Raw genomic sequence first — 23,190 nt, forward strand, 5'->3', positions numbered from 1 at the left:
ACAGTTACAATTTCATTAACTGTTCACTTCTCAATATACTGAATATATATTCTCAGTCTAGAGGAAGGTAACTTGCTTTGAGAAAAGTGCAACCTAGTAGACTTTCATCTGCCATGAAGACAAGCTATAAGCTTATATAAGTAAGTTTAAGTAATTACCAGATGCCGTATCCTACGTGCTTATGAGAAAATAAATCCCTGTTCTCTCAGGTAAAAGTGCGTAGCAGACATTAATGGTGGCCTATCCTTTAACAAAACAGAAATATTCCAGCATCCAAATTAGTCCAGCACGAGGCCTACAGGGCTTCAAGGAAAAGGCCTTGGTGGCCAACGTTTCACATATTTCAGTTACACAAAATTATATATATAATTTTGTGTAACTGAAATATATATATATATATATACACACACACACACATACATACACATTTTTTTTTTAATCACCGACTTGGAATTCTTTTTTTTAATACCATTGGCATCTTTTTTTAAAAAATATTCATTTATTTTCTTTATTTTTTTTGGCTGCATCAGGTCTTTGCTGCAGCGCACAGGCTTCTCTCCAATTGCGGCACGCAGGTTTTCTCTCTCTAGTTGTGGCGCACGGGCTCCAGGGCGCGTGGGCGCACGGGCTTAGTTGTCCCACGGCATGTGGGAGACTAGTTCCCCGACCAGGGATCCAACCCGCGTCCCCTGCACTGGCAGGCAGGCTCTTTACCACTGGACCATCAGGGAGGTCCCTATATATTTTTCTTTACAGCAGGAATCCTGTGAGTCTTTAATATGCTGTTCATCATGCATCTGAGGAAGGCGGTGCAATACAGCGAGTGCTTCTCAGACTAACGTGACCACAGAAACGTTTTTCAAGGCTGAGCTAACAACGCCACTTGAAGTTAGTGACTGGCGAAACCAGAACACCATGTTAGCCGTACACGTCGCTCCTCCTCCCACGCGTTTTCTGTGCAGCCGCGGTGAGTGCTGGTGGAGATCCTTTCCGCTGTTATCTTGCCACGCTTTTTATACTGGACCTTTGAAATAAACAGAGTCCCCACTCCAGCTTTTCATTTCTACAAACCTACGTCCTTACAGCACAGAGTGTTAGTCTCTCCTCTTCTGTTAACTAGCTAATTTAGCAAAGTGAAACGCTGTGAAACCAGGAAAGGCACGTGGACGAGAGGCCTTCCGAAGAAAAGGACCTTTAACAAAGTTCAGGCAAGTGCAGCCTGCCCCTCCTGCTAAGTCCAAGCAGTCACTGGAATCGTAGTTGTAGGGGAGGCTAAGGAGGGCAGAGAGGTGCACAGAGACGCTCACCAGGGCCTGAACTACACACACGTGTGCGCTTACCGAGCTCTGGCTTGAAATAGCTACAAATAATACTGCTTTACAATTGAAGATATAAATATATGTACTAGTTTACTGTAGCTTTTCTAGTTGAAGGCTTTTCAAACTTAAGGTTATATAAGTAAAATTTTTACTGAACCAAAAATACATTTCACAACATTTCTGAGAGTCTGGGCCACACTTGATTTTACTTGGGACAATCTTATAATGTCAAAGAGACAAAAAAAAAAAAAAAAAAAAAAAGGCTGGATTTAAAATACCCACAGCTTCTGCACACATGCATAAGAGCATAGTTCATTGGGGAGGTGTGCAGACCTGATCACAATAATTCACTACATGCCCAAAGACTCCCTTGGTCTATTAGGGTCTATTAGGGGAGGGGCTGCCATAAAATTTAAAATACTTCTCAAGTGGCTGAAAGGAGAGTGCATCCCTCACACCTGGTGTACTGGAGGAGCCTGGCCAGCAAGCCACCAGGATTAGAGCGAGGAGGTGTGGCAAATAATAAGACAGAAAGTTTATTTTCTGGCCACAGGAAACAGTGAACTTCCCTGTCTTTGAAAGTCTCTTGAAAGGCTCTTTCTTTGGCTCTAAGTTTATTCCTTACAAAGTTCTCTGAGTTAAGTGTATACTTACAGTAGATTTAAAATGCATACTTTATTTTGTAAAATTGAGTCCTATCAAGGAGCGTTTAAAGCTTTTATAATTGTAAAGTTATGTGATCACTTTTGAAGAAAAACTTAAGAGAATCACTGATTACGAGGGGCCATCGAATTTAATAATCTACGTCCATTTTTACAGAAATGCTCCACGTAATCCATTTAACAATCATAACTGGTTCATTTCAGTCACTGCACACAATGATTCCCTTTGTCCCTTGTAAGTCTCTCAAACGTCTTATTTTAAAGGAATATACAGTACTCCCGGAAGACATTTTCCCATTTCTATTCTCTTCGACTCCTGCGAGCCCTTGTTCTGTGTGATAAGGCAATCTCCTCCGGGATCGGAGCTGTGTAGTTTCGCACCACGAGTGACAAGGACTCGACTTGAATAACTGCTGTGCGCAGGTTGTAATTATGTCAGCTGGAGTGTTGAACAAGGGGACTGATTAATGTGCGCCCCGGCCCAGGCGCAGTCCCTATCAAAACCTCCGTGCGGGCCAGCAGTGGGGACGGGTTAAAGCAGAAAGACAAAACATGCTGTATCGTCCATGATGGATGAATTGCTCCAACAGTCTTCAGGCAGATGTTCCAGGACAGTATAATATACAATTACTCTGCCTTATCACTTTCCCAGGGACAATAAAGCTTCCTCCTTCTATAGCTCATGTGAGTGAAGGCAAAATTCGTTTTACTTTTACAGCACCGACTCACTTATCATGGTGCCTTGATTGTGCTTTTACAGCTAAGGCAGACATAGCTTCCAGTTTTAAACTAAAAAAGAAAAAAGAAAACCCTTAAAAATAAAACTGGAGCCTTGTTCTGAATCTCTTTTACATCAGAACCCACAACATTTTAGAAGATTGTTGTGTTAAAAATGGATGCAAGGAAGGTAATATGGGTGTGTGCGTTGTGTAGTTAAAAACAAGTACACATAACAAGAGGTAGGATTTGGATTCTGTAATCATTACATTCATAACGTCATTTTCACAGGCCATACAGAAATCATTAATTGGAAGGAACATGTAATTAATTTATATATATATATATATATATATATATGCTGATATCGTCCATATATTTCCCAGGCACATAGCTCCTTGAGTCTGAGGGTACATTTCCAATGACACACTTATTCACTGCCATTCCTAGGTGGCGTCTTTGAGAGCCTTCTTCCTTAAGAAAGCTGTGTTAGCAGAGAGAGAAAGGAAGCTGCCCCAACTGTTTCAATAACACCTTGCAGCCAATGCTAAAATGAACCTACCTCAGGGGCGCTGTGGTGAGTATTTCTACTGCCTTTATTTGAACTCATGGAAATGGTGCCAAAAATTTGTTACGAGATGTACAGAACTATCTCAATTTGCAAAGGGAAATGTGCTTTTCATTTTTAAAGTTGAGAAACAAGCTAAAACCAAAATCTGAGAGGCAGCCATACCGTCTTGTGGTAACCATAATTTATAATGAAACAAAGCAGCAAAAATTCCAATAGAATCAAAGGAAATCCATACAAAATGCTAGTGAATGCAAAAGAAAAGCATACATCAACCTGTGGGGCAATATATATGACTTATTTCCACTTTTTAGTGGTTTAGTACAACTGACACCAACACTCAGCAGTTATAATATACCTTAAGTCATGAAAACAAATCATGTACCCTACCTCACCCTAAGGAGTGATATATTTGCTTTCTCTTTTCATACTATACACACACTAACTCCAATACCCACATGGTCCTTATTATTAACGTTTCTCTTGGTAGGACCATTCCAGTAGAGTATATGTTTCTAGAAATATGGCAATTTGAAGAAGGCAGGGGTCAATCTAAAACAGTGAAACAGAAGTTTTAGTACAAATGGACATAAGAAGTATAGTTAAAGCTGTGACTGGTAAAAGAGTTATACCATACCTGTAATTATTTGGAAGCAGTCACGCAAATGAAAGGTAGGTAAAACAAACAGCAAGGGTTGTAAATATATATGGGGGGTCAGGTGTCATCACAATAAACGTCTGTGAGTTTCCACTGGCTTATGATGTCACTAGAGGGGCCCATGAGATTTACTGGTCTTAGAAAAACCCTAAGACATTCGCAAAAATTGTTTAGAATAAGTCATAGAAAAGATGTCACACTTTAAAAGATTACATTTAAGATGAGTGTTTGTTAAATGATTGCCCTGAATTGTTTGCTAGTGACAAGCAAATTTTTGAATTATGTATAACAGTTAAAGTAATACAATATTTTGTGGAAGTAAATTCCTCATAGAAAGCAAATAAAGTTCCAATGTTTGAACGTGCATGTAGGGAGGGCAGAACAGTCCCATCACACAGTCTCTATGTTCTCTGATTCAAAACTTTGAACACAGCAAAGGTAAAAGTTGGTGCTACGCAGTATTCCCAAACTGTGGGAGGATAAAGATTCAGAGGTTTGAAGCTGCAGCTCTCCATCTCGAGAGGTCCCAAGGTGGGAACAGGGAGGCACTGCTGATTCTTCAAAATCGTTATCAGTGCCCCTGATGCGTCAAAAAACCCTACCTGACATGCACCATCTGAGCCCTTAGGTAAAGGCACTGTTCAACTTCATTATTTCAGCTGGCTCTTTCACCTCTGCTTGTAAGCATTTTAGTAAAATTTTAAAAGCAAGCTTAAGCAAACAGATGAAAACAAACACGCAAATACAATGTGCATCCAGCTCTCTGCGCATGCAGCTATCCCAACTCCCCAAACGTTTTCAGGAAGCAGCCTTCAAGACACTCCTTTCAAGACCAGCTAACCAGTATCCTCACCACGTCTTCACCTCTGACCCCTCGCGTGCTTTCTGCTCCTACCCCTGTGCTAGGACTGGGCTTCCCCAGAGAACCCGTGCTGTCTGGGTGGCTGAGGCGGGTGCACTGCCCTGAGTGCTGCCTGCCTGCTGCCCGGAGGTCCCTTCCATTTCTGGAGGCTACTTCTCAGTCTCTCTGACACTTGCTCTTTGCCCCTCTGCTTTTCCGTTTTCCGCATTTTCCAAGGGAAATGCCAATCGCATCAATGCTTTAAGTTCGACATACACCAGCACTGACCTCCACATTTACTGGCACGTTTCCATGCAGATGTCCACGGGCATTGCAAAGTCAATGCATCCGACCCACACACATCGTCACTTTGCTAAAGGGATCTCTCCTCCGGGAGTGAGGACCTGGTGAATGGCACTGCCGCTCACTCAGCAGCCCTAGCCTAGGCATCTAAAGGATGGCATGCATCTTTCTGTCACCCTGTCCCCAAATTCATCCATTTGGTCACCGTGTTCATTCATTCTACCTCCTAACAAGCACTGGAATCAGCCTCTCTCTACATCCATCGTGGCTACTGTGTTAGTTTAGGATTAGTCACTTATTTCTGCCTGCACCTTTGCAATTGTCCTTTAAATGCTCTCCCAACTCCTGCTGTGTCCCTCTCTGCCTCTTCATTTGCACTGCATCAGTGATCATTGCAAAGCAAAATATGAATATGTCAGTTCCCTCCTTAAAATTCTCCACTGGCTACGGACTGCGTTTGGGGTAAAACTCAAACTACCTGGCATGGACTAAATGGCCCACAGGACTTCTTGCCCCCCTTCACCACAATCCCATATGCTCTACAATCCAGGCTTGCTCACAGGACTTCTTGCCCCCCTTCACCACATAATCCCATATGCCCTACAACCCAGGCTTGCTCACAGGACTTCTTGCCCCCCTTCACCACAATCCCATATGCCCTACAACCCAGGCTTGCTCACAAGACTTCTTGCCCCCCTTCACCACATAATCCCATATGCCCTACAACCCAGGCTTGCTCACAGGACTTCTTGCCCCCCTTCACCACAATCCCATATGCCCTACAACCCAGGCTTGCTCACAGGACTTCTTGCCCCCCCTTCACCACAATCCCATATGCCCTACAACCCAGGCTTGCTCACAGGACTTCTTGCCCCCCTTCACCACATAATCCCATATGCCCTACAACCCAGGCTTGCTGACATGAGAAGATAACTTAAAATCAAATGAAAAATATAATTTGGGAGTGGAAAGTGGGACAGAATCTTACTTTTAATTAAAATTAAAGCTATCTGAGGTTTTTAGAACAAAACAAATTTCTCAAATTCAAGTGTCAACCACTTTTTACCTCAAATAATTCAATCCAAGAGATTAACTGATTTAGTTAAGCATAAGCACTAAAAGTTTACCACATTTTCTCTGTATGGGAAAATTCTAATTTGTTTTATGACATTTCACGTATTTCTTAAAAGTTGTAATTTAAGATGAAAAAACCCCAAAACAATCAGGAAAGATATGACCGAGTTCAGTTAATCAACATGATTCAAAACTTAAATAGTGAGAGATCCCCAAACAGTGTCACAAGTGATATAAAAGATACAAAATGAGAGAGTAGGGTTGTTTAGCAAGATGCAAACCAAAAGAATTAAGAGTAAGGAACTAAAGTTTAAGGGGTAAGAGGAAGGTTAATATTAGGTTAAAATTCCCTGTAGGGAAAAGTATCACATTACATATTATGCATATTATGTTACTGAATAACAGATTCTGGTTTATTTCAAGTACAGCTCACTATGCAGGAAGGAAAGACAGAACACCATTTTCCAAAAAAGGAAAATATTCGGGAGTACTTCTTGTTATACAACTTCTCACAAGCACAGTACTTCTCATAAATAGGAAAAAGCCAACAAAGGGTTTGTGCTACATTCCCTTAACTAAGAAAATAAAGATGTGAAAGTGAGAAAAGATGTAATCTTGTTTTTACAAACATTCTTAACCTAAAGCCAAAACAAACACAGGTGCTACCAGGAAGGCAGCGTCTTATTCCACTGAAGGGGTCTGAGGTCTAGAAGGCACACTGATAGAGAAGCTGCCTCATACAGACCACTGGGTCCCCACTACCTAAACATTCCAAGTTTTTCTCTCCTCCTTCCTTCTTCCAGTTTTCTACAGGCCCCAGAGAGGCAATACTTCAGAACATACTGAAACAAAGGATCCAAAAACAAAATGAGATAACTAAGATCTTAGCATTCTCACTGAACTAATGACAGGTGGTCAAACTTGTATACACTTCAAAGGTATTATTATTTCTCTCAACCCCACATCTGACTTTGTGAAGTTCAACCACATGACCGGAAGGGTGTGCCTGATGCTGCACTGACTGCTGTTCTAGATAATCCTGGTGATTACAGAGCTTTCCTAATAAGCTACACACTGTATGGGCCTCTAATGCTGGGAGATATAGATAGTTACGTAGTAAAGTGTTTTGTTGTGTGATAATAGCTCTAGTGTCTGAGGAATAACTTATTATGCAAGAGACTATTGCCCAAAAAAATTTTCTATTTTTTTCATCTCTAAGGCCTTTCTTTCTACCACAATATATACAGATATATCTAACTAGCACCCAAGGGACTGTCCATAGTAATTCTTTGTAGAAAGACCGTTCCCCAAAGATAGTGCTGGTCCTTTTATAATGACTGGATTTGGGACGCAACAACAGCAGGTTAAATAAACATGTTTATCTAGATTCTACTTTAAGAGATAGCAAAGGGAATGTATGGTCACTTTGTGTTCAGAACGGCTCTTTTAATTAATCTGTGATCTCAATGACGATTTCAGCTATATCAACAAATAATTTACTTATAGTCATAAACAAATTATTTTAGATTTTTCTCCCTTTTAAAGACATATGAACCAATTTATAATTGTTAATGCTATGGAATCTATTTGTTTTCCAAGTCTACAGATTTTTTTTTTTTTTTACTTAACCAAGTTTAGTTAGATGAAAATTTACCAACAGTAACTAAAGGTCTGACATAAATACTGTACTATATTAGCACATAGGCTTAAACAAAAATTTTTAAAAGTCTATGTGCTTGGGTGTCTCAGGGCAGAGAAGAAAAGTGTGAGTAAAATATGCTACAAATAAACATAACATTAGACATATACGTTATAGAAAATACAAAACTAAACCAAAACCACAATTAGAATTACTGAGTTTTTTTTTTTTTGAAATTCACTGATAAAATGATCAGAGAAAATTAGGAGATATTTGTTCAGAAAGAATTCAATTTCTGCTGAAACATAAACATTAGGAATAAAAAGTACACTTACATACAGTACAACTTTCATAATTGGATAGAAAAACCTGAAAATACAATTACGTTTTTTGTTAGGGAACCCCTCAAAAGATCCCATGGAAACTTACCAGAAACATCTACTCCACGTGAAAGACAGTACAACCCCATAAAGTACCATCTTGACACCTGCTAGAAGAATCTTCTTAAGCAATATTTATGCAGCCAATGACCAAACACGGTTCCACAAACCAGCCACGATACAGACACCTACCTGTGGCTCACTGAACTGTGTGAGGCTAGCAAGCAGGAAGGGGCCATCGACCAGGACAAGTACTACAAACATAGTTCAACAGACACATCCGCCTCCCAGAGGAAACCGACCACAAACTGAGCAAAGCCCTGCAATCATCATTATCCCAAGAAAAGTTTGCAAAGTAACTGGGCTTCGAGGCTTTCAAGCTAACCTTTCAGCCTAGGACATCTGCTTTTTATTCCATTAACTGGATTAGCAGTTAAAATCGAGTAGAACATAAACAGATAATGAACAGACTTGATATTAATGAAATAATATTGACTGGTATGTTTTATTTGTTTATTTTTGGGTGAGAATATTTAAGTTCTACTCTCTTAGCTAATTTCAAGTATTCAAAACAGTTCATCAATGATAGTCACCATGTAGTACATTAGCTCTTCAGACCTTATTCATCTTACAACTGAAAGTTTGTATCCTTTTACCAACCTCTCCCTGTTTCCCCCACTCCCTGGCAACTACTTTTCTGCTCTCTGTTTCTATGAGTTTGACCGTTTTGTTGTTGTTGTTGTTGTTGTTTTCGCTTTTTTAAGATTCCACACATAAGTGATATCATGCAATATTAGGCTTTCTCTGTCTGGCTTACTTCACTGACAAAAAGTTTTGAATTTAAATTTCGTTCTGATATAACTAGGCTTGTGGCATCAATCAAACTGCTTCAAATATAAATTAATATTAGACATTTTCATTTGATTATTTTGATGTAGTGTCATTACTCTTCAAGAACTTCAAAATCACCCAAAAGAAATAAATGCTACCTTTGATTCTTCAGAAAAAGAAATGTGTGCTGTTCATTTTGGTATGTATAATTTCACTTCTCTCTCAGTATATATGATGTTCTGCTACAAAGACAAAATTTATTTTTTCTACTTGTTATTATTCAGGGCGAACCCAAGTTTGATCCATCTATTGCTTCTCCTGCTACAACCTGTGAACCTGCACAGGAAGCCAAAGGGAAACGGGAACCCTCAGGGGAGATTATCCACAGGGAGGAAATTATCCCTTGCAGAGTCAGCCCCCAAGTCAGGATGCTGCTGAAACAATGGAAGACAGAACAATGATCCCATCGTATACTGAGGCCTTAGTGCCTTATTATTCAGTAAAGCCTGATAAACATAAAACGTTTATACAGCAAAATTATGTAAAAAGGCATACTATTCTCTAAGACCTGAAAAAGTTTTCGTAACTGAGACACTTTATAGAAATAGGTATTTGAGAAATTAATACAAACTTTAAAGGGAAATAAAGATTTATTATAATTTTGTTATCATTATATCTTAAAACTATCCTAAAAATGCTTCCAGCATCATGTAAAGTTAAGACAGAATTCAATTAAATTAAAAGTATTTTTTGACAAAAATTTTCTAGGATACACACACACACACATATTTCAAAGGCTTGTGACAAACACTAAATTTTACCTAGTCTAGTCACATGTGTAAAAACTTACCAAATTTGATTATAAGAAATACTAAACAAAATATTTAGAAGAGTAATAAAAGAGACGTTGGGGAATATCACAAAAAGTACATTTTTTGTTGAGACTCCACTACTTGGGTCAAAGGGTAAATCAAATATTCTTAGCCTCCCCTCATTTAAAAGGAATGAAAACTCTTCTTCAGATCAAAACCTAGTGCATTAATGATTCTATGGAATACACTGGCCAAGAGCTAAGTAAACCATCAAGTAAGGAAAAGAATCAGAGTGTATTTCCAAGTTAAGCAAAACAATGGGGGTAAATCTTTAATATGAGGCAGGATTTATAAATTTTATTCCTCAGCTGTATGATATGTCATATTTCTAACTAGAGTTATAATTTCAAATAATAAAAAAAAATAGTGAATAAAATGAAAAGTAGAACAGTAAAAACAACTTTTTAAAAGAGTGTGTGTAACATTGGCAGTACTAAGGCAATTATGCAGTTGAGCAAAAATCTCAGTCTTACAAGATCAATAATAGGGACGCAATAAATAAATGATCAAACTGCAGACTTTGGCCTGAATTTCAGTTTTCTTTGATTTACTAAATGTCATTTAAAGTGTCATATAAGATTATCCTTAATATTTTTAATACTGCAAGTAGAATTTTGTGTTACTTTTCATGACTTATCAGTGGTTTACTGTTTAATATGCATCTATTAACCTTAAAAAATGGAAGCCAGTGAGAAGGTGAGTTTCACGTAAAAGAAAGCCCAATTACAGCCAACTTTAGTGCAAGTCATCTAATCTCATGTGAAAGCCAGTGTCATCAGTGGAACAGAGTGTAGCTTGATATTAATAAAATCCATGGAGAAGTAAGGATTTACATTATTAGAAAGGGTACTTACTATAACATATTAAAGTTTTTTCTATTTCTCTCCTTAATAGAGAAGTGACAATTAAAACAACAAAGGGGCTTTCCTGGTGGCGCAGCGGTTGAGAATCTGCCTGCTAATGCAGGGGACACGGGTTCGAGCCCTGGTCTGGGAAGATCCCACATGCCACGGAGCAACTGGGCCCGTGAGCCACAATTACTGAGCCTGCGCGTCTGGAGCCTGTGCTCCGCAACAAAAGAGGCCACGATAGTGAGAGGCCCGCGCACCGCGATGAAGAGAGGCCTCCGCTTGCCGCAACTAGAGAAAGCCCTTGCACAGAAACGAAGACCCAACACAGCAAAAATAAATAAAATTAAGAAGCGTTGTAAGAAAGGTTTAATTAAAAAAATAAATAAATAAATAAAAATAAAAGTATAGAAAAATGTTAGATTGTTTCCATGTTAAGGTAGAAAAAAATCTAAAGAATTTGCTGCATAAATAATATGGTAGGACAGCGTGCTATGAATCTAAATTTATGCTTCGAAATTATAATGAATACTAATTAATAGTGAAAAAGTTTTGGAGCAATGATGGAATATACTGATCTATAATGGATTAGAATTTTGGATATCTTAGACAGTATAAGCTTAGGAAAAGAGTACACGTTTACATCTAAACAGAATGAGATGTCACTGCCTAAATTAATAATGCAAACTTGAAATATAGCCCCAGGTTCAAAAGACCAATTATAAAATTCTTTTGTAAACAAATCTATATTCACATTTTTCATGAATAATTATAACTACTAAAATTTCTCCACTAATGTTCAATTTATAAAATGAAAAGTATATTTTCAAATGCAATTTAAATAATACTTCAGTTTCTAATGATGGTAATTTACCTGCAAATATGTGTTAATAATGACAACAATAGGAATATTCTACAGGAATAATGTTTATCTATTTATATTAAGCAGACAAAAATCTAAATATGAAAAAAGTATTTAAATATTTTAAGCAATAAAATATTATGGAAAGATACAGATAAGACAAATACGACCATATCTTCTCAGGAAATATGTGATCATCTTATACATACTTTTATTCTGCAGAAATCATACCTACTCCAATTTCTTTATCTTGTGAAAGAAGATACTTTGTTGTTGTAAGGTAGATATCGTAAGCATTTTGTTCTTCCCATGCTATGCAACCAAAACAATCTTTATGAACTTAACTATCTGCTCATTTAAAAATCTTATTCTCCTCAACAAGAAAACGAAGGTATCCATTGAAAATTCTACATTTCATTCATAGTCACTAACTTTAGGAGTGTTCCTATATTTTGAAGTTTTTCATACTCCTGGTCAAGTTAACTTGTCTTTTGTTCATTAGTAAAAGCAAACCCAACCTTGTATATACACAGAATGATAAAACTGTCCCGTGAACAGAAAGTGTTCAAACTAATTACTTTCAATAATATTCAAATTATTAAAAAAGCTTAAATAAAGATAAAATCACCCTTTTATCAAGGACTTTAAGCATTTCAACAGGAAATTTGATAGCGATCACTAGATGTAAACATCCTGAGTATTAACTCATAGGAGAGTGACAACAGTCTTAGAAAACACCAGCTCCTTTTCACGACAGTGCCTCACAGAGGTCTGATACGGACGGGATCCAGCTGGATCCAACGCACTGCTCAACGGACGTGATGCTACTTCAAGGTGATGACTTGGATAGGGGACAAGTAACACGACCTCGACCTTCGCAGAAGTATAATACAATTTCAAGCCCAGAAAACCTGAAGTACTTAGAAATATGTTCATGCATACACAGACTTGAGTGTACCAAAACACAGTACTGATCAGCCAAACAAAATTCACATCCCAATCTTTGTAGTAGTACTATTAATAGCCTTAAGTCATACTTCTATGAATTTCTTCCAAAAAAATCATGGACATACACAGAGATTTAGGTAAAAGTATTTTTGGAGTAAAAACCTGAAAATGGCATAAATGTCTAAAAATTTAATAAAGTTATTATTGTTTATCAATCTAACTTGAGGCCATGCAAGTATTAAAATTATATTGAAGAAAAGAGTGGTTTTCAAACTAGGCCTTTTGAAACTCCAAGGTATTTCAGTAATTATCTAACAATTGATTTTGGGTTTGTTTTTTTTAACAACTTCAAAAACTGTAAAAAAAAAAAAAAAATCCATCATGGCATGTATTATAATTTTCAGACACTAAAGACCTTCAAGGCACTGAAACTCTTGCATTACCTCACTGAACAGTATCTTGAGGTTTGTCAGGTCAAGTAAAACCTATAACCATCTGAAGTCCTAACCTGAGATGAGAGTGAGAACAAGGGCTGATGTGCACAGCCAGGCTCTGGATAAGCGATCTAGTGTGTTCCTCACCGTACGTCAGCAGTGTTCCTGAAGTTCGTACCCAAAGCACTTGTCCTCCGTAACTGAGGAAGAGGCTGAACGGCTGCAGTGAGCGAGCCTCAAGGGCCTAAGCTCCCGACTACCCGCCCCTGCCGAGTGCTCTCTGCAAAGTCATAAACTGGACACCACAGCTAATCCAATAGCAACTGTTAGCAAGAACTCCCCCCATTTGAAAACTTTTTGCTTGTCAAACAGTCTTACATGATATTCGTTAGTGTTATAATAAGTGACTTACAGACTGTAACTCTGAAATCTGTAACTGTTAGATACCACTTTTACCTATTTTATCCATGGGGTCTGTACAAGATCTTGTTTGAAGTAACAGTTCTACGACTTAAAAATTATAGTTTGAAAACCACAGTTACACAGGATTAATGACATAAGGTGGTTATACAATTTGTTAAGTGTGAAAAATAAAATTTATAATGAAAGAAACCACCAAAAAAAACAATGATTCAAAACAGGCATAAAGTACAGACTGAAAGGATATAATCCTAACAGCTAAGAGTGATAATTAAGGGAAATTTTTATAAATTTCTAATTGTTTCCCTGTGTTTTGCAGGGAAGGCAACTACAGTATGACCTCTAATAAGGAAAAAGAGCATTCAATAACGTTTGTCTTTTAAAGAATTTGTATTATCAGCTCCTTAGAATTTCTATGTCTACCTCTAATTGGATCACCATTTTATTAAATCTCAAAGAAACACCAATCTAGTGTTAGGCAAAGACAGAACTGAGAAAATGTGGAATGAATGAATAATTGATGAATGAAATATACCCGTAATATGTCTGTACCATTAGATGACCTTCAACATAAAACTTAATGCAATAATGAGGATAATAATAGAGATTATGGCAATATATTTACTGAACGCACAGGCTATATCCACAGGAATACAAAAATCTATTTTTTAATGAAGGCTTCAGGTTTAAGGTATATATTCTGATTTATAACAAAGGCAGGCTGCACTGAAGAACTACCCTCAACGTTTCCACATCTGCACGCACAACAGGGCCCATGAGACCTTCAGCCCCACAGTTGGGCTGATCAAGGCCCTAAGAAGATGTCCCTCAGCTGCCTGCGCATCCCATGGTGTCTCACAGACCACAGTGAGCTCTGAACTCAATGCTCACAGGCCCCCCCCAGAGCGTGATCGAGCCGCAACCTACAGCCGCCTTTCATTTTCCACCGGGCCCGGGATACGCGGACCTTGTCACAGAGTAAAACAGGATCATTCACCACTCCTGCTTCTCTGCCCCTGTGCTTTGCGGCCTCCGTGAAGTCACTCTGCAACCTGGCAGATGTCACTTAGCCGCTGTGGCCTCCGCGAGTGGACGGAGCACTCATGACCTCCAACATGCTCTCCGCACAGAAATGCCACGCTGTACCATCACCTCCCCACATCCTCACAGAACACACACGTGACTGAAAGCTACCCATCTTTTAAGCCATGGCTGGCAGGCTTTCTCCTCTAGCAGGACTGATCTTGTTCCTTCTCTCTGCACTCCCCTGGCGTTTTTAAATACCACTGATATGTGTACTACAAATATTTACTAACATTACCATTACAAGTCACCCATTATGCTACAATATCCTTAAAGGCAGGAAGCATTTCTTACATTATCTTCATTGTCTAAATGAGTGCCTCACTCATAGATGAGATGCCATGTGCGTTGAATAACTGATTAATTGGATGGTTCCTTACAATCACTTGAAAGTCAGGTGTACCAATGGATTATAAAACCTAAATGTGGGACTTCCCTGGTGGCGCAGTGGTTAAGAATCCGCCTGCCAATGCAGGGGACACAGGTTTGAGCCCTGGTCCGGGAAGACCCCACACGCCTTGGAGCAACTAAGCCCATGCGCCACAACTACTGAGCCCACGTGCTGCAACTACTGAAACCCGCACGCCTAGAGCCCATGCTCCGCAACAAGAGAAGCCACCGCGATGAGAAGCACACGCACCGCAACGAAGAGTAGCCCCTGCTCTCCACAACTAGAGAAAGCCCGCGTGAAGCAATGAAGACCCAACACAGCCAAAAACAAAAAACAAAAAACCTAAATGTTAAGATTGTAAAAAATGGAAAAGTATTTTACATTTTTAAAAACAGTCACCAAAATCAGGTGGTGTAATAAACTCCCACTCCTAATATATGAATCATGCTTTAAATCATGCTAATTCACGTTAATCAAAAACACAATTCGTTTATGGTGAGTTTAACAGGACTTTCACCCACCATGATGACCCACTTGATTCCACTTGCTTCATAATGGATCGTTACCTGTAGTCACACCAGGGGCACCTGTAGGGCTTCTCTCCTGTGTGTACCCGCTTATGCCGCGTCAGATGAGATTGGGTCGTGGAGGCAAAGTTACACTCATCACATTTAAAAGGTTTTTCTCCTGAAATATATCAAGAAGAGTTGTAGATGAATAATTACAAATATTGGAAATGAAGGGCTTCATCTGTTATTAACAATTAAAAAGACACTCATTTCCATGAAATTTTAAGACTACACATACTTAGGATATTTGAATATTTATTCACAGAGTGAGAAAGTTAGAAGATACCATTGATTTTTATTTCTCTATGAGAACAGAAGCAAGATATACATTATGCAGTTCACATGTAACTTATACAAACAGGATTCTAAATTATCTAAGCTAAATAGAAACACACAGTGAAGCACTCATCCAGATAAAAACATAAATATCAGCTTTGGTTTAGCACTGTATTTTGAGTCATTTAACAAACTCTGTTAGATTAGGGCCATTATAAAAATCTCAGTGAGGTTAAAACCATCGAAAAGTATGTAACAAAGATATACTTTGAATACACAGTGTAAAGCTTATTAAAATCTTGAAGTTAAATATGAAGGAAAAAAATAAAACCAAGCGATAACTTGACACCAATTTAAAAAGTGTCAGAAGTAAAGAGAAATTATAATTCACTAAGTTGAGTAAAAGGTAAAGAGGCCTCAAAGAAACATTTGAAATAATATTTAACAGCCCTGTAAGTTCCATCTCCCCTGTGTAGATACACCTGATCTCTGTACATACAGCTCAACCCTGTGCTGGTTCAAGGACCTGCCCAGGACTCACGGCCCTCCGATCAATACCTTTCTCTCCTTCGCACACAAACTCAAAGAAATCAGGTCTGACTGGTTTTTAACTCCACTAGCTGCACTGGCTGGTGAGCACCTGAGATGGGGTGATTTAATTTTAATTGATGTAAATTTAAAAACTGATACTGAATTCACCTGTTGAAAAAATGTAAGTCTAGAACAGCTTGGGAATGAGAATCTACTTTTTGACATGTGAATTTTATCAAACCTAAATACAGATCATGAATTACAGGTAAAATATTTGGCCTCTGTATTGAGATGTGCTGGAAGTGCAAAATACACACCAAATTTCAAAGTCCTGGGGGCGGTGGGGGGGAGAATAAAATATTGGTAATAATGTTATATTGACTTCATGTTGAAACGATAATAATTTGTATGTATTTGTTTGAATTATCTATTTATAAAAAATAACTTCACCTATTACTTTTTCCTTTTTTTAATATGGTTACCAGGCAACTTAAAATGATACGTGTACAGCTCACATTACCTGTGAACTAGAGAAAGCCTCACACCTCTTCCTCAAAACACAGTTGTGACATACAGAAATACTCTTGCCAAGAGACATTTTTCCTGAGAAATTTTACACATAGGATGGATTAATTTTACATATGTAACTCCACTTGTTACTTATTTCCCATGTTTTCGTAATAGTTTTATAAGTATACTAACATATAGAAAATGAGGGATGAAATATCTTGGTTTAAAATTACATCTATTCAGCTAGCAACAAAACTATGTCTGCCCTGAAAATCAGAACGTTTAGAAATTTGTCCTACATTCTCTAAGCCTGTTTATATGGCCTTGCCCATAACTGCAGTAATATTTACTGAATGCATACACATCTCATCTGATGGCATTTTATCTGTCATTGCAGCCCAGGGCAGCAGTTAGAAGAAGCCAAAAGGACTTCAATCCCAATCCAGGTTTTGCCATATTTCACTCCCTACCTGGTAAACCCCTGAACAAGATCAGGATGATAATACACCAAACATGGAGATAATTGTGAGGATTAAAGCAGACAAGGCATAGGTAAGATACTTAGGAGGGTGCCCAATAACCAGTGCTTCACCATTATGGGGACAGGACTGCCTAAACACTGGAAACTGCAAACTACTCTCACAAAGATAAAAGAAGCAGCACACAAATAGTTCTCATCAAGAGCTCATGACCAATAACAAAGTAAAAACCTATAACATACATAAAATAATTAATGGTTTCGCAAAGTTAGTGAACTTGACATAGAGGTATCATTTAACAGATCCTACCAGGGAACATTTGACTTATTCTTGTAAAAAGAAGACCATATACAAAGCAGAGTAAAAATCTTGGAGTTGAGAGGGGTTTTTGTCTCTTTTAGCCATTTCCCATATACTACACCCCAACCAAGTGGTCACCCTGGGTCAGCCTAAATAACTCTTTGTTCTCAGTTTCTAAACCGCTGGTCAGGTCACTTAAATTGCTATAGACAGCTCAGTTGTACTGAACTGACTTATACAAAAAAATAACTTTCACGATGATGGCAGGTTTTGCTTTTATTTGAGGGATAAGACATGATCTTCGAATTGCATAGAGTTAAAATAAAATCGCACAATCTCTTCACATTTGACACAGGAATATTCTATGTCATAGAAACATATAAACCTTCATACACAAGCATATCTGAAAACTTCCTCATTCATTATAAAGACTGAATTGCTCATTAAATTCAATTAAGAGTATCTTAACTGTACACTGATGTCAAAGAATAGTTCACATGGAAAACAGAAACACAAAGGGAAGCACTCACCTGGATGAAAACACTCATTATTAATTGCTTCAGTGACTTGACATCACCTGTCTAGACCTGACACAGGAGGCAGAACGGAGCCTCTCACCACGATCAAAGTAACGAACATAAGCACCACCACAGAGGTGTCCCTGTGCCCTGTCTTTCTTCTGCTCGTTCCATCCCCAAGCAAACGTTCATTGCTTTCGGTCGCTATGTATTAGTTAGTACTTTCTAGAAATGTACACACATGGAAACATGCAGTATGTACTTCTCTTCTGTCTGGCCTCTTTCTCTCAGCTTTATTTTGTGCGTCACTCCCGTTGCTCCAGGTGTAAATACTTTATTTTTACTGCCGAGTTGTAGAGTAGTATTCATTACGTGAATGTCACGTGTACCCACTGATATGGTAGGTAGATACGTCACTTTGTAAGAAACTGCCAAACTGTTTTCCAAAGTGGTTTGACCATTTTATGTTCCTAGTAGTTGTGCTTCAGAGTTTCCATTGCTCCAAATCATCACCAACATTCAGTGTGCTTAGTGCTTTAAACCTGAATTTCTCTAATGATGATTTGAGGACAGTTTCATGTGCTTATGTGCCATGCATTTATATTCTTTGGTGAAGTACCTGTTCAAATATTTTGACCCTTTTTTAGTTGGTTGGTTTCTTAAAACTGTGTTCTGAGAGCACTTTATATATTACAGATACAAATCCTTTATAAGAGTTACGATATATACACATTCTTTCCAGTCTGTGGTTTGTCTTTTCATTCTCTTCACAATGTCTTTTGAAGAAAAGTTAATAATTTACAAAGTTTTCAAGTTCTCCATTTATAACTTTTCAAGTTATGATTCTTTTCATTTATGAATCAGGCTTTTGATGTGCTGGTATCTAAGAAATCTTTGATAATCCATGATCACAAAGATTTTTGCCCTAAATTTTCTTTTAGAATTTATATAGTTTTAAGTTTTATATTTAGATTTTGTTCATTTTTGTATATGACATAATATATGGATCAAAGTTTATTTTGATTGCATATGGATAGCCAATTGTTCCAGCATTATGTATTGAAAAGATTAAACTGTCTTTGCTCTTCTGTCAAAGCTCAGTTGACCATGTAGGTGTGGGTTGTTTTGTAATCTCTATTCCATTCCACTGATGTATTTGTTTACCTTGATGAAAACACCAGAATGACTTGATTATTGAAGCTTTCTAATAAGTCATGAAGTCAGGTTGTATAAGTCAAGTTTGTTCGTCTTTCTCAAAGTTGTTTGATATTTCACTGTTGCATTTCTATATGAATTTAAAAATCAGCTTGTCAATTTCTTTAAAAAAAAAGCTTGAGGGATTTGAAATGATCAATGTGAGAGGAAATAAAATCTTAAGAACATTGAGTCTTCCAATCCATGAACATGGGATATCGCTCTATTTAGGTCTTCTTTAATTTCTCTTGGCAATATTTTAAAGTTTCCAATGAAGAGGTTTTGCACATCCTCTGTTAAATCTATCTCTAAAGGTTGTTCCTTGGTCAAAAACAATGGACAAATATATGCATGAGTCTATTCTGCTCCCTTGATCTATCTGGAAATGTTTATGCCAATACAATACTGACATGACTATTGAAACTATATACTAAGACTTCAAATTAGGTAGCTTGAATCTTCCACTTTTAATATCATGAATCTAAGGGGTCAAACAATTTAAAGATTTTTTCATTAAGCAAATTCACAAATATATTCTGACGTCTCCTTATTCCATTCAAACGAAGTGTTTGAAAGTATGTTGGCATCAGACTCAGTGCTAACTGGTTTATTCTATTAGCCTTGGTAGACATCGTTAATCTATCCATTTTTCATGGATCTGGCAGGAATCTAGAGGGGTAACATTATGGAGTCATTGTCTGAGTCAGTGGTATAAATAAAAGGTCATCCAAGCTCCTCAAGGTTAATTTTCTTGGTGAGAAGGTTTAACATAAACACTTAAAAAACATGGTAAATGTATCAATCTTATTTCATTTAAACTTTTATGGCATTTTTATGTGACACAATTTAAACTTTAAAAAAAACACTTTTAAAGAATAATGTCATTTAGATTCTCTATAACTCTAATAATTTGAAGTTCATGTCAAGCTGACATTGTGTTGCAATAAACTATCAATTGTCATTTCATGCTTAACTTGACAACACAACAGATTAAACTATGTAATCTTAAGAAATTGTGAAAAATCTATAGGCTGACAGAGAAAAAATATAATGCTACCAAACTATGCTACATACTAAGCTACAACCACTAAGTAAAGGAAAGCTCAAGCATGTCTGGGCTCTTGATGGAAAAGAACTCTGTGTCAACTTACACAGACTACAGTTTATTCAATCTGTGCATAATAGTTAATTTGTAACTCAATTCTGTTACATGTTCAATACTATTGTTTGAATATGTTCATCGGTATCTCTTTTTTATCCAGAAACGATCATTTCTTCAGGAAATTTCAGGTAATTTCTTCAGGAAAATACACTTCAGAAATACAGAAGTAGCTCTTGTTTGTTAGTCTAAATATATAGCAAAATAAATCGATATATAAATAACTTCTAGATTGTAAAATTTGAAAGAAAATCTTAAAAATGCTAAACAAGAATTTCAGTTTCCTAATATTCGTTAACTGCATGAAATGAGATAGGTGCTACGTGAGGAGATGTACACACTTACTAAGGAAAAATTTTTGATGGAGTGATCAAACTGATTTGGTGCATTGGGAACAGTCCTTCTGAATTCTTTGTCATTCTAAAGCCAGAAGGATGAATAAACCTGAGTGAGATATTAACTACTCTTGAATAATGCTGTCTGTAAGTCAACAGGGCTGCCTGCATATATCCTGCTGGTGAAATTTCCTTTCTGCCTGTTGCCCTCACATAAGAGTATACAGTAGTTTAAATTGTGTTCTTCATACTTCCCTTTTCAAGTGGTAATCTTGGCGAAAATAACCACTGAGGAATATTCTGTACCTGAGGTCCCCATGACAGAAGAGTAAAAGGAAGCCAGAGGAGGGACACCAGCACCGGCATGGCTTATGGACAGAGAGAGGTGTCTTTTGTGTGTCAACAATCTGTCAGATGGGCCAAACCCTTCTCCTGGAAGCTCGCACCGCATTCCTTTGGGCGGGCTGGTGGTCATTAAGCCGGCCAAGGCTCTTCAACTACATGTGAGGATTTGCTCCTGTGCCCTTGAATCAAGGGTCTCTGACAGGTGACCCTTTTACCAGATAAAAGTAAATCTTGGAGTGGAAGATGTTTTGTGTCAGCCCCCTAGACAGTCTGTATTGCAGTGGGGAATTATTTACGCCATTTGGAACACTTTTGATAGGTATCCCTTTCCAAGCTGATTGTAGTTTGGGTGGGCACTCTGTAGTAGAAAGGTAAACCATGTCAAAGAGGAATACATCAGAAAAACACAGATTTCAAATGAGCCCAACAAATCTGGCCTTGGAGAAAAAAAAAAAGAAGTTCTGTGTTGCTTAAATATTATAAATCCAGCATAAAAGCTAAGGGCCTAGACTGAGTTGTACGAAGCTGTTTGGCTTAGTACTGTTTGGCTAAGCTGTTTGAACTGACTTTGGTACTAAAGAATCATGTTTGATTTGTGCCACAGAGGCAGATAAATGCCAAAAAGACAGATGCCTCTGTCTGCGAGACATTGTCCTACGTGGTATAAAGTTAATAGCAAAGTAATAAGGAGCCTCTGGACCTGACATAAAATATAAAGTTGTGCCTGCTCGATGCAGGTTCATGATCGATCACCTGTAAACGCCTGTGATCACAGCATGACCGGGCCCTCGGCAGCGGGAAGAGGGAGCACGGCCACGCTGCCAACGGCGGCACCGGGGAGTCTGCTGACGCCCAGGGCCACGCCAGGGCGACACCATCTGCATGGCAACAGTTGGGGCATCAATAAGCTGAAACATGAAGAATCAGAAAACCCCACATGAACACACTTTACCACACATATTCCCAACCTGTCCAACATAGTAGCCAAGGATGACCGCCATCCACTGGGCTCTTCTGCCATCTCTTACACCGAAACTGTAAATCACTGGATTAAAAGAAAATGTGATCACAGGTTGCTACTACAAACTTAAAATAGAGTTTTATGTTTACCAAGTTTGAGTTTTCAACATTATATTAACATTGGATATTTCTTGACTCAATAATAATCCTTATCCCATATAGAAATTTGAATCATATAAACTTAAGATCCAAAAGGAATGGCTAGCATTAATTTTCACTGATCTTATAAATACCATAATGGGCATTAAAGCTCCTTGTAGCTAAGTGCTAAATATAGCATATCAAGAATCAAAATGTACCATAAACAACATATTTCATGTATTTTACATTTATGCCATTTTGAGTATAACTGCCAAACTCAACTATTCTCATGGAACCCAAGTAAAAGTCTAACAATGAGTTACAAATTCTGTTACCATATGATTTATTATCTAAACTAGAACACTTCTTAGGGTAAAAAGTGGTTCTATTAATAGTTACGAGGAACATCACCAAAAATCAGCACTGTCCCAGGAATATATAATTCAGAAGTTAATTACTTATAAGACCTATTACAGCATATCAATAGGTAACCAACTTTAATAGATGTTTAAAACTTTTCATTCTTATGTGTTCCTAACCAAGGTATCTAGTTTATTTTGTTGAATCACCAAGAATGCCCATCATGAAAAAAAAAAGGATTCTCTTCAATGTCCTTATCTGCTTAACTTGCCTCTTCACTGCTTTCCATTCTTTTTTTTTTTTTTTTTAAATGTGGACCACTTTTAAAGTCTTTATTGAATCTGTTACAATATTGCTTCTGTTTTATGTTTTGGTTTTTTGGCTGTGAGGCATGTGGGATCTTAGCTCCCCGACCAGGGATCGAACCTGCACCCCCTGCATTGGAAGGCGAAGTCTTAACCACTGGACCGCCAGGGAAGTCCCGACTGCTTTCCATTCTTAATCGCAAAAATACCTGAAGCTGCATTGAGCTACAACCACATCTACTTGGTTCCAACTCGCAGAGGGATTGCTGGCTAGAGAGTCAGGTGGTTCCAGAGGCTGAGACAAAGATGGGAAGGCAGGGCTGTTGGTAAGCAGGTGAGAAGCAGCTAAAAGGTGGCG

The 23,190-nt window shown here is 37.9% G+C and overlaps 1 protein-coding gene across 4 annotated transcripts in view; it reads right to left on the bottom strand.

Annotated features, from left to right (window-relative positions):
* The window catches only part of ZNF407 (zinc finger protein 407), a 420,134-nt gene that overhangs the window by 156,896 nt on the left and 240,048 nt on the right, over positions 1-23,190 (bottom strand). For all 4 annotated transcript variants that reach the window (XM_057526911.1, XM_057526912.1, XM_057526913.1 and 1 more), the window contains exon 7: positions 15,417-15,537. In XM_057526911.1, coding sequence (XP_057382894.1) covers positions 15,417-15,537 — 121 coding nt within the window. The remainder of the gene's footprint in view (positions 1-15,416; positions 15,538-23,190) is intronic.

The sequence above is a fragment of the Balaenoptera acutorostrata genome, chromosome 13 (assembly GCF_949987535.1).
Source record: "Balaenoptera acutorostrata chromosome 13, mBalAcu1.1, whole genome shotgun sequence".
Classification (NCBI taxonomy): Eukaryota; Metazoa; Chordata; class Mammalia; order Artiodactyla; family Balaenopteridae; genus Balaenoptera; species Balaenoptera acutorostrata.